Source organism: Pan troglodytes, chromosome 7, assembly GCF_028858775.2.
Source record: "Pan troglodytes isolate AG18354 chromosome 7, NHGRI_mPanTro3-v2.0_pri, whole genome shotgun sequence".
NCBI lineage: Eukaryota > Metazoa > Chordata > Mammalia > Primates > Hominidae > Pan > Pan troglodytes.
In genome coordinates this window covers 143,287,389-143,299,837 of record NC_072405.2, presented here as the reverse complement: position 1 = coordinate 143,299,837, position 12,449 = coordinate 143,287,389, and the positions used below count along the sequence as shown (strand labels likewise).

Genomic DNA, 12,449 nt, shown 5'->3' with positions numbered 1-12,449 from the left:
ATACAATAGAAAAGAAGACAGCATTGATAATACCAAGCAAATGATGGCATGTGTAGGAACTTACCTCACAATGATTGCACAAAACTTTTATTAAAACATGTTCAAAACTGTACAAAAAGACCTAACAAGGCAAAAATACTACGTTCATGGTTACAGTGTTTACCTGATTCATGAACGCAAGGCTTAACACCATTACAATGTAGTTTTTTTTTTCTGAAATTAATGACCAAGTCTATGTCACTCAAACTCCCAGCAAAAATATTAGAATAAAACCTCAATAAACTTATTCTGAAATATATGTAGAAGCATCAAAACTCATGAATATCTTGGTGAATTCTGAATAGACAAGCATAGCATGCTCACACTGTGAGATATACTGCAAAAACAATAGAGAACCGTGTTCTGAGTCCAAACCACCATCTCTCTCATCACTTTAGTGGAACTCAGCACTGTCTCTGAACCAAGTGCTGTCCTAAGTGTTAAGGAAACACTAAGTGGATTAAACTCATATAAGTTGTCAAGCACGTAGTCATAGTAGAATTGGAATGAGAGATGTTAGAAAAATAATAAGCATGTAAAATAAGGCACAGTTACTAAGAATTGCTACATATAAGTGTTTTCACTAAGGTGAGATTCTTTCCTTCTGTTTCAAGAGATGAGGAAAGGCTTGGAGGCTTCATTTCAGCTGAGCCCTGAAGGACAGCAGGAACTTTCCAGGTGGATACTGGATATGCTGAACACAGAACAGAGATAAAAAGGCCTGGAGGAAGGCATGGCATTTCCTCAGAAGGGTGATAGCTAGTGAGCCTGGAGTGTAGGATTCATGCAGGATTCATGCAAGAATGGAGTAAAAATAAAGACCAGAAAATTTAGCTTGAGGCTGATTCCTGAGGCCAGGAGTTCACCCTGAGGAATGCAGACTTGGGGCGCTGTCATAGAACAGCAAGGGAAATGTTTTCTGGGTCCGTGAATCATACCACAGAGGACATGACCTTCCCTGTCTGAAGACTGTGCAGGGACACAGCCACAGGATGCATGTTTGCAACAAGTCATCCTTCATCCTCCAGCCTGGCCTCAGGACGGGTGAAATACCCTAGGACATACTTCCATCTGGAGTTGCCTTCCCTTGGCAAGGGAAGAGGGAAGAAGGAGCTTGATTTCTTGAGTTTCTATGTTGTGCAAGATAGTTTGCAAACCATAAGTCCTGATAACATCTCAAGACCTTGAGAAATACAATTCATCACACTGATTTGATTTGATAGGTGAAGAATACAAGGTGAAGTGTTTTCTCCAAGACCAGGATCTTCATGCAGGCCTATCTGATCTTAGGCTTCAGCTCTTTATCTTACACCTTGAGACCCCAAGAGAGTCCCAAATTCCTGGAAAGGCAGCATCACAGAGTGGGGAAATACAGGACTTGGCTTTAGGTTCTAGTCCTTAACACAGCTTCTTCCTTGCTGTGAGTTCTTTGGTAGGTCACTAAATCTCTCTGAGCCTCAAATTTCTTATCTCTAGGTTGAAAAATAAAATAAAGTCCCCATGCCAATCAGTGCGAGGAATCTGTGAGATAAGACACTGAAAGTGCTTTGTGGTCTCAAATGTGCTGAATGAATACAGGTTATTCATTATCATCACAGGGTTTCCCTTGACCAATGTTTCAACAGTTCTGGCCCCAAGATTTGCAGAGAGACTTAAGATTTTATCCCAGAATAAACTGCCAACTCATATTCATTTCCCCAAACATCTGTTGATAAGGAACACATTTAAGAAGTGCTAATATATTGAAGTATTTTAGTTCTCTCAATTCCAAATAATTTCACATGCATCCCAAGGACTGCTGGGAGCAGTTGTAAAAGCTACTTCCAAATGACTAAAACAGATGGAAGGGTTTATTTTTAAATACACTGCCATTTGTTAAAACAGATTAGTATTTGAAATTCCCCAAACACTTAAACCCTCAAAAAGAAAAATCTGCTTTCTGAGCCCATTGGAAGGTATTTTTGGCATCTTCTGGGTCCTAATGAGTGTCTGGTTTTTGAAAGGGCCCTGGAGAAATCTCTCCAGGATCAATTCAACGCAGGATAGTTTGTTTTCAACACCAGGAATTGAAAGATGTTTGTGCTCAATTCTCCTGCCACTGAGATGGATCAACTTCAGAGGGACAGATTGCAGAAAACTGGAATCAAAGGACAAGACTCACAAGAAAGGGGTGGAAGGGAGGGAGCTGGTGTATCCTGTGGGTCCTGGGTCCCCGAGAGCAACAACTGAAACTTCCCCCAGTCATCTGCTCATTGCTGCCCCAAAATAATTATGGCACATCCACGGACTCTAAGATGTGCTGTGTGGGGTGCTCGGGGTCCTGTGGAGAGCAAGGCACACCCAGCCCCTGCTCAGCTGGAGCTAGCAGTCTTGTGAGACAGCAGCTTTGGCACTAAGAGCAATTACTTACTGTTGGAAATCCTGGTGAATGCTGCATAGGAGACGTACAGGCAGCACAAGCCATATAAAGAGGGCTCAGTTCTAGGCTGAAAAGTCAGGAAGGCTTCTCTAAAGGAAAAGTAGGGCAGGCAAAGAGGGGGATGGGGAAAAACTGTTCCATGCAAAGGAAACTGCCTGTATGAGCCAGAACAGAGCATGAACTCCAAGGAACATGAAAGGCTCCTGTGGCTGATGGAGAGAGATGCGTGGCAGGTGACACGGCTTTCTGTTGGCAATGGTGACAATGCTGACCTAGCATCAGTTGCGCCCAAACAATGACACTTCTCCTACCCTCCTAGGATCAAGAGTTTGGATCCCTAAAAGGTTGGGCAAGGCTGAGGTACAGTTAATTGTTCTCCATCTTCCCTTAACTTGAGTAACTTTACAGTATCCTAACTGCTTTCTTTGCCTCCAGCGTTGCCCCTCTTAAATTCATTCTTCACCCAGCTTTAAGAGAGGTTGTCCTGAAGGGCAGCTCTAAGCACGTTTCCTTCCTGCTTAAAGGCCTTCTGAACACCCATGTTCACAGCAGCACTGTTCACAATAGGCAAAAGGTAGAATTCAAATGTCCATCAACAGATGAGTGGATAAACAAAATGTGGTCCCTCTGCGCAATGGAATATTATGCAGCCATAAAAAGGAAAGAAATTCTGACACATGCTACAACATGGATGGACCTTAAAGACATTATGCTAAAGGAAATAAGCCAGACACATTAGGACAAATCTTACATGATTACACTAATATGAGGCACCTACAACAGGCAAGTGGATAGAGACAGAAAGTAGAGTAGTGGTTACCAGGGGCTGAGAGAATGAGGAGATGGGGGTTGTTAATGGATACAGAGGTTCTGTTCTGGCGATGGATAGTAGTAATGGTTGCACAACATTGGGAATGTACTTAATCCCAATGAACGGAACACTTAAAATGGTTAAAATCATAAAACAAAACAAACAAGCAAACAAATAAATAATCAAAACCACTCCGAAGGCTCCCCATGGACTCAGGATAAAACTCAAGCTGTTCAGGGCAGTCTGGCTCATCTCTGCTCCACACTGCTGCCCCACCAGGGCTCTGTCCTCCAAGCTTTCCCTGTTGCCAGGACTTTGTCTCTAGGTAAATGCCTACCCAGCATTCAGCATTTGGCTCAGACACTTCCCTCAAGGGATGTGCTGATCCAAACTCCCTCCTTCCCTTATCCTTGGCTGGGGCCTTCTCTTAGGGCTGCCCTGAGATCTTCTTATAAATATCTGCTTTAAGTATTTGTCCCTCAACCCCCAGTAATGACAAGCTTCCTAAGAACTGGGTTATGTATAATGTTTCATGGCATTTCCAGCATCTTGCACAGCATATCTGGCACCAATTGGATGTGCCATGAAATTAGAAACTAATCAATGACAGATCAGTAAATACCAGGGCGTATGCAGTGGCCAACCAGGTTATTTTTTCCATCATAATTATTGTCATTATCAACATCATTGTATCATCACCAACATCATTATCATCATTACCACCATCATCCTCCTCCTCATCACCATCATCATCCTCACGTAGCCGGCACTTCAGGCCATCCAGAAGAATTGCGAACAGTGAGTTCTCTTCTTTACCATCATGCATTGACAAGAGAGATAATAGATGGTTCAGATCACTAAATCCTAATGAACCATTCTCAGGAAATAGAAACACTTCACCATCTAAAATTTTTAGCACTTCAGACATGAGTGGAAAAAAGTCAGGAGAGCTCTTCAGCATTGTGGAATCACACATACATGGAAAACTCCAAGCAGCATCCACACTCAGGACAAAGGACAAGGGAAACCCAAGCAATTGAAGCCAACTAGACTTTTGAAGCACAGGAGAACCACCTGCCCCAGCCGCATCTGCAGTAAGACTGAAGGTAGAACACACACCACTTACCATCAGCACAGCTCTCCGGAAAAGTTGGGAGTTGGTGGCCCTGGCCGTGAGAAGGTGGATGCTGGCCACATCAGCCCCGCCACGGTCTGCTGCCAGGGACACGCGCCGAGGGTCCCCACCAAATCCTCGGATGTGGGTCTGCACCCAGGTCAGAGCCGCCACCTGGTCCAGCAGCCCCCAGTTGCCACTCACGTCTCCGGACCCTTCAGAAAAGAGGAAAGCCTTTTATCCTTTGTGACTTTACAACATTGGATTTGAAAATCATGGTGCTGTCTATGGCAGGCATATACGCGGCCCCGCCAGGGGCTCTGGGCTCTTGTCCTCACAGGTCGAGACTGTGGGTTCCAAATACAGTGAGGAACAGTGGAGGAGCATGGGCCTTGAGACCAGACACACATAGGCCTGAATGCTAGCCAGCTAGGAGACCTTGATCATGTTCTTGTACCTCTCCTTTGCCAGCTAGGAGACCTTGATCATGTCCTTACAACTCTCTGAGCCACAGCTTCCCTGTCATTAGCTGAGGGGAGTTGCTCAGATTAGAGGCAGCACATCTTCAGGTCCACCACTATCTTGGCCAATCAGTGGGAAGGAGGTGAACTCTCTGCCCCATGTCTTTGACCCCTTCAGGTGGTTGTCCCTGACAATGGCCAGGCCAGGCTGGAGCTCTGGATCCCACCCTTCCCCTCGCCTCATCATCTGAAGCCTTTATTAGCATGCAACTGAATTGATCTCTTTCCTTTTTCATAGAATCCAATTAACATTTGTTGAAAACTCAGCACTATTTTTTTTTAAATAAAATGATCTAGATACAAACAAGTATAGCAAAAATATGCTCTTCTCCTTAGGTTTTTGAGACACTACATACACTTCTCGTTGTCTTGTGAATTCAGTAGATCCTTGTCAAACTACTCCACTAACTTGTCCTCTTTATCAGACCTTGAAACACCAGATCTCATTCTCGTCTCATCTGAGGTTCCCATTCTTCCTTTCTGTCTTTGCACTAAGGAACCTCATCAGGTTCCATGGCCTTCATTACCACCTACATGTTGGTGATGGTCCTGTGTGTGTCAGCGGCCCAGCCCACTCCCTGAGCTCCAGACCCCTCACGTTTCTCCATGAGGCACCATAGTTATGATTCACAGGATTCAGCAACCAGCAAAAAACTACTGATGAGACCCCATATTCCCAAATAGGAAAAAAGAAAAGAAAAAACAGAAAAATCTTGCATCCTGATTCCCCAGTCTAGTAATCACAAAGTTGAAGAGAATACCATGGTCTCACCATGGAGGCAGACCAGCCGGCTGCAGTCCCAACTCCACCATTTACAGCCTTGAGGGGCCCTGGACAAGTTCATGTTTGTGTGCTTTGATTTTCCCCATCTGTAAAACGGGGGTGATAATAGCACTTCCTCATAAGGTTGTTGACTAAATCAGTTAATATTTGTAAAGGGAACAGAACCGTGCTTGTCATAAAGCACTATGGAAGATTACTTTTTCATAAAATAGAACAGGTTTAGGTTCTAACATGATGTTGCTGATGCTCTTAGCAGAGTGTTCTTGTCTGCAGCCTGCCTGAGCACTCCACTTAGCTCAGAGTGCATAACGACACAAATTATTCTTCCAGCTGTGGAGATGTTCAAAAGTTCTTCAAATGCATTTTGTGTTCTGGGACTGGTGAAGCCATTGGTAGAACATGATCCTCGCTGTGAACTTTCTGGATTGCTCATATGATCCATTTGTTAGGATAAATGTGTTTGTTTCCTCCAAGGTCTCAGGTAACCCAGGAAAGCAGGGCACCAACTGAGTCAGACCAAGTCCTGCAAATCTGAAAAGTGACGTCCACAGCCTGTATACCAGGGACAAGGAGGAGAGGAAATGTTCCTGACTCTCCCTTCCCATGTATCAGCTTTTTCCCCACTACACAAAAAGGGTCAATGTTGACTTCTGGGGTCTAGACTTCTGAGAGGTCAGAGGTGAGCATGTGCTCAAGGGGCCACTCATCAAACAAGTATGAATTGGGCTTCAGCTGCTATCAGGCACTATGCTAGGTAAGGCAGAAAGCAAGAGAGATCCTACCTAGTCCTAGGGACACACAACCTCAGAGACAAATGCAGAAGGCAGTTACCAAGCAATTACGGTCCAACATGTCTGGTCCAACCTTTTCCTTTACTGGTGAAAAAACTGAAACTTTAGAGGGAATGAGCTTGTTTACATGCAAGAAGTGAATTTGAGATCAAGTTGGGACTCAAATCCTATTTCACAATTAGAATTCTGTCCTAACATTCAACCCAATTCAATAAACATTTGTTGAAAAATCTATGATGTGCATTAAAAATTTTCAGTGCTTTATTTCTGAAACTTTCTCTGTTCAAAAAGCCTTTATACCTCCCTCATTCCTACTGCATCAAGTGCAAACCTCTTCCTGGCTTTCCTGACCTTCTAAGATGGGCCATGAGGCTATCTCATCAGTCTGGGTCCCCATCACTGCCCAGGGGCCGCCCTCTCTGCCGCAGTCTGTGTGTCTCAGCTCCAGTTCTTCTCATCCTCAGGTCCCACCTCACTCAGTCATACCACAGGCACACTCTTTGCCCCTCCTGATGTGCTTTGAGGCTTGGGCCCAGGGGCAAGACACCAGAGGACTGCTCTCAGCTGCCCACAGGGAGAACTGACCTGAATGGAAGCCCTCCAGGCCTGCGCTAACACTCTTCTCCATCCACTGCCGCCCGCCCTGGTCTGCCCCTTACCTCCTGGCTCCTACCCCTCTGCTCAGAGCACCCAGCAAGCATTCACCTGCTCCCTCATTGTTGAATTGGCTCTTGTTTGCTCATTCGATCTCTTCAACGATCTGACAGAAGCCCCTTAGCACTGTTCTGGGCTCGCCCTGGTCTTTCCAGAGAACATCAACAAGAGGCAGTGCAGTGTAGTGGCCATGGAACCAGACCAGCCGGCTGCAGTCCCAGCTCCACCAGGTACAGCCTTGAGGGGCCCTGGACAAGTTCATGTTCGTGTGTTTTAATTTTCTGCATTTGTAAAATGGGGGTGATAATAGCACTTCCTCATAAGGTTGAGTAAATTAGTTAATACTTGTAAGGGGAACAGAACAGTGCTTGTCATAAAGCACCATAGAAGATTAATTTTTAATAAAATAGAACAAGTGTAGGTTCTAACGTTATGTTGCTGATGCTCCTAGCAGTGTGTCCTTGTCTCCAGCCTGCCTGTGAGGGGGCACCCACTGGGGGAGCATTCTGAGCCTGTTTTGGGTAGAGAGGAGAGCAGACCTGCTCAGTAGGCCTCCGAGTGTCCCAGAGACAATGAGGTCATGGCATGTGTGGTTACCGTTGGCAGCCAGACCTTCTGTCTGGTGTCCTGGCCAAAGCACATTTCCTCTGCTCCCACACCCTGTAGAGCCCATAGGCCCCTTGTCCAGCCTATCCTCCTGTGTCCCGTCTGACGCCACCACCCCAGTTCCCTTCACTGCATCGCTTTGCCAGACAGAGAGGAACAACAACTTGGTGCCAGATGCCCCCTGGAGTCTGTCCTGCTACAGGGTCCAGCCTTGGGGAAATGGCCTCCCTTCACCCAGCAACTGCTTCCTTTCCAACTGCTCACATCCGTAGGAACCAAGACTCCTTTTAAACACTGGGCTGGGCTTGCCTTTTTTCACCAGAGAGCATGCGTTTGTCTAGTGGGCCTCAGGACTGGCACGAGCTTCTGCTTTCGTTTTCCTCCGGTCTCTTTCACAAAGTACCTCTGGAGTCTGGGGCTCTCAGGGACCGTTTTCACTCTGGGATACAGCAGCAGATGCTGCACATGTTTATCAAATGAGATGATGCTCACGAGGGGCTGCTCAGCCTGGCTCTGTGAGTGACAGGGCTGCCACTGCTGAGATCAGGAGGCAGCTCTGTGCCAGGAGGCAGCTAGATACTGGGCCAGGAAATGATAAAAACACAGCCCTGCCTGGGAAGAGCCCCTGTCTAGGGAAGAAGCAGGGAATGAACATGGGTGAGTCCTGGTGCTTGTCCTCACACATTTCATCTCACGTGAGATGCCCTGCAAGACTTAGCATCTTCTGCTCGCAGACAGGCAGCCTGCACTGGGATGGGGAAGGAAGGAGCTGCTCAGAGTTTTGGCCCCACAGAGCCACAGAGCAGCTCTCAGACCCCATCCTGCTCAGATGCAAAGCCACATTCCCTGCAGAATCCTAGGCTGAGGCTGGCATGCAAAGTAACCAGCTCTTTCCAAATCTATGTTCTGAACTGCAATTTTCAATGACTTAAACTGGAAAAAGGGAGAGATGAAGAGGTGGAGCACAGGAAAGTTGGAGGGCAACAAAATGATCCTGTTGGACCTTGTAACGGTGGGCCAGGACATCAGGCAACCCACAAACCCTAGAGAGCATCCAACACACAGGACGAATCCCCAAGGTAAACTGTGGACTTCAGTAAATCATAATGCACCACCATCGGCTCATCAAGGGTAACACATGTGCCCAACCAAAGCATCTTATAAATAGCAGGGCAAGAAGGAGGGGGAGAAGGGAGTGTATGGGAACTCTGTCCTTTCTGCTCACTTTTCTATAAACTTAAAACAGGTCTAAATAATAAAATCTATTATTTAAAAAATATGAAAGAGGGAACAGTTGCACCAGTGTTGCAGGCTTATTGGGGGATTAACTGGGATCAAGGGCTGGCCCCTTTGTGCTTCAGGATGTGAGCACCTGCTTCCTATTGGCCTCTGCAGGGCCAGGCTCAGTCCTGTCTCTGAGCTTGCCTGAGGCAGGCGGGAGACAGCTCCTCCATAGCAAGAAGCCTGAATCTGCATCATGGCTCTGCTGCTGCTGCTCTGCCCTTTCCTTATCTCTGTGCCTCAGTTTCCTGAATGATTTGGTGAGGATGTGAATGTCTTTGCTCCCTTCTCAGAGCTGAAGAGCAGGGAGGCGCAATGTGAGAGACTGGGAAGTCTGGGAATGTGGGACACACGAGGCAGGCTAGGAAGGAAGGCAAAGAAAATGGCCTGTGTCTCTCTAGTAAAATAATTTATAATCCTGTGGGTATATACCCAGTAATGAGATTGCTGGGTCAAATGGTATTTCTGGTTCTAGATTTTTGAGGAATCGCCAAATCATTCTACGATAAAGACACATGCACACTTATGTTTATTGCAGCCCTATTTACAATAGCAAAGACTTGGAACCAACCCAAACGCCCATCACTGATAGACTGGATAAAGAAAATGTGGCACATATACACCATGGAATACTATGCAGCCATAAAAAAGAATGAGATCGTGTCCTTTGCAGGGACATAGATGAAGCAGGGAGCCATCATTCTCAGCAAACTAACACAGGAACAGAAAACCAAACACCACATGTTGTCATTCATAAGTGGGAGTTGAACACTGAGAATACATGGACACAGGGAGGGGAAACAACACACACCAGGGCCTGTTGGGGGGTGGGGGGCAAGGGGAGGGAGAGCATTAGGACAAATACCTAATGCATGTGGGGCTTAAAACCTAGATTACAGGTTGATGGGTGCAGCAAACCACTATGGCACATGTATACCTATGGAACAAACCTGCATGTTCTGCACATGTACCCCAGAACTTAAAGTAAAATTAAAAAAAGAAAGAAAGAAAGAAAGAAAGAAAGAAAGAAAGAAAGAAAGAAAGAAAGAAAGAAAGAGAAAATGGCCTGTGGCTAATGAATGCAAAAGACAGACACTGTTCAGCACAGCTGAAGAACAGGGAATTGAAAGGGCGTGTCCAGCCATCTGAGGGAGCTGCCTGCACTACAGTATTTCTTGTTGTTCCACCAACAGAGTTGAAGGCACAGGATGCCACTTGTGACTGTGGCGATAACATTCCTCAGCCTCACTGAGCTCCGCTGACCCATCTGTGAAATGGCTGCTCCCTGCTGGCCTCAGAGATCTCCTGTGAGAAATAGATGAGGTAATCCAGGAGAAATATCTGGTGAAGACAGACACACTCCATAAGTGTAACTTTCCTTCTCTCTTGCTGATGGTTTTTCCCTTGAGCAAAATGAATAGGCAGGCTTGGTGCACATCAGGAATGAGCGGGTTGGGTGTTCTGGAAGCTTCCGTTTCCTTCCCACAGGCTGCCCCTGCCAGCAGCCAAAATGAGTTTGCCTCTCCAGAAGCACATGAATTCTCAACAAGATTACACTCTGTGAAATCATAATCCCCCGCCCACTGAGGGACAGACGACATATGGAAACTCTCTTCTGTCTAGAAATGCTCTAAGCCAACAAGACAGCCATGTCTGGGAAAAGTTCCCCAGGCCCAGGCTCCTTGGGGCGAGTCCTGATGTCACCGCCTCTAGAGGAAGGGGCTACCAATGGCACAAATTATGGTCAGTCTTGTGTTCACACAGAGGAAAGCAAACCCAGGCCAAGAGGTCTCCCTCTTCAAAGAGGAAAATAAACTCACACGTGAATAATTCTTTAAACACTCTCCAAAGAGCTTCCACAAAACCCCAGTTACCATATTCACTTCTTACCACGACATATATGTGAAAGAGGGTGGGGATAATTTTCCTTATTTTACCACCAAGAAAACTGAGATTTGGAAAGGCCAAATGAGGGACCCAGAGTCTCTCAGAGCCAGGAAAGGGGAAGTTATATCCGTCCTTGGATTCCCAGCTGACCCTGCTCCCCATCAAAAAAATCTGAAATCTGTTTCTCATCCTCATCTACATAGACATCTGGTTGTTATTTGTCTTAACTTGTTGTCCATTTCATAAGTCTAGAATCTTCTTAGCAGCATCCAAGGCCTCATGCCATGTGGTCATCCAGGTTTCTGCTCATGCTGGACGCCTACCCCACATATTCACACACATTCTAGTCCAGCTGGTCATTCCGACCACCTATCTTCCATTCACCCACCCACACTTAGCACGTAGGATATCTCAGATCTTAAATGAGACCCTTGGGAAACAGAGATGAAGCAGTCACTATCCTCGAAGATGTGCAAAACTCAAGTCTCTGAAACCCTTTTACATGTATTACCTCATTTAAGCCTCCTCATAACTTTGGAATCAGGTAAAATTATCCCCATTTTACCGAGGACAAAACTGAGACTGGGTGAAAAGAAAGGTTTTGTCTGAGGGTCCACAGCTGGAGGTGGCCCTGGGCTCTTCAGATTCCTAGGCCAGTGACTCTGTCCCGACCACTGCAGCTGATACATTCCCTGCTGCATGTGGTAGCTGGAGGAAAAGACGTGGATGGAGGATGTTTAGGTTGGTCCAGGGCTCACTTCAGCCCTAGGAGTCAGTGGGGAAGATGGAGGCCATAGATGGGGTGATCAACAGGTTTGTGATGAGGGACAGGCCATTGTTCACAAGTGAGGCCAGTATTAAAAGGAGGTAAGAATCTCCTTATTGATACAGCCCTGATTCCAAATCAGATGGCTTCCCTGTGGGCAGAAGAGCTATGTAACTCATCCCCTGGGGTTGTTCAGGGCAAGTCAATTCTTGGCCCTGCTGTTCCTTGACTGTATAATCTTAAGCCAGTTTCTAATCTTCTTGGGCCTCAATTTCCTCTTTAAACTACACACTCACACATACACACACATCACAAGATAAGACCTGTAATGGACTTGGAGCAGTGCAGCTCAGACATGTAGTAAGTTATCAATAAATGGCAACTATCATCCTTGTCTATGGGTGTCAGTATCCCCGGAGGGTCTCCCATATGTGCTAAAATTTCCACTGTGTGCCTAGCTTGGCTGGAGGAGGAGCAGGGGCAGTGAGGGGATGGGTCTTAGGGAAAAGGGGCTGAGCCTTGGCTCAGGGGGTCAGCAGCTCCCACCAGAGGCAGCAACTCACCAGAACTCAGGAAGCCGAAGACACCCACTCGGTAGCTGGCAGTGACCACGATGAGGTTGCCAACAGCAGCCAAGAAGGAGCCGTCGATAGCCGGCCATCCTTCACTCTCCTCCCCGTCCATGGTGTTGTGGAAGAACACCAGCACAGATGCGTTAGGGGCCTGTGGGAATTGGAGAAACATGAGGCTAAAGTGTGGGGAGGGCACCTTTCCCA

At 46.5% G+C, this 12,449-nt stretch overlaps 1 protein-coding gene across 4 annotated transcripts in view; it reads right to left on the bottom strand.

Annotated features, from left to right (window-relative positions):
- Positions 1 to 12,449, bottom strand: part of TG (thyroglobulin) — a 269,572-nt gene that overhangs the window by 100,664 nt on the left and 156,459 nt on the right. For all 4 annotated transcript variants that reach the window (XM_016959884.4, XM_016959885.4, XM_016959886.4 and 1 more), the window contains 2 exons: positions 12,237 to 12,396; positions 4,396 to 4,598 (listed from right to left, as the gene is read on the bottom strand). In XM_016959884.4, coding sequence (XP_016815373.4) covers positions 4,396 to 4,598; positions 12,237 to 12,396 — 363 coding nt within the window. The remainder of the gene's footprint in view (positions 1 to 4,395; positions 4,599 to 12,236; positions 12,397 to 12,449) is intronic.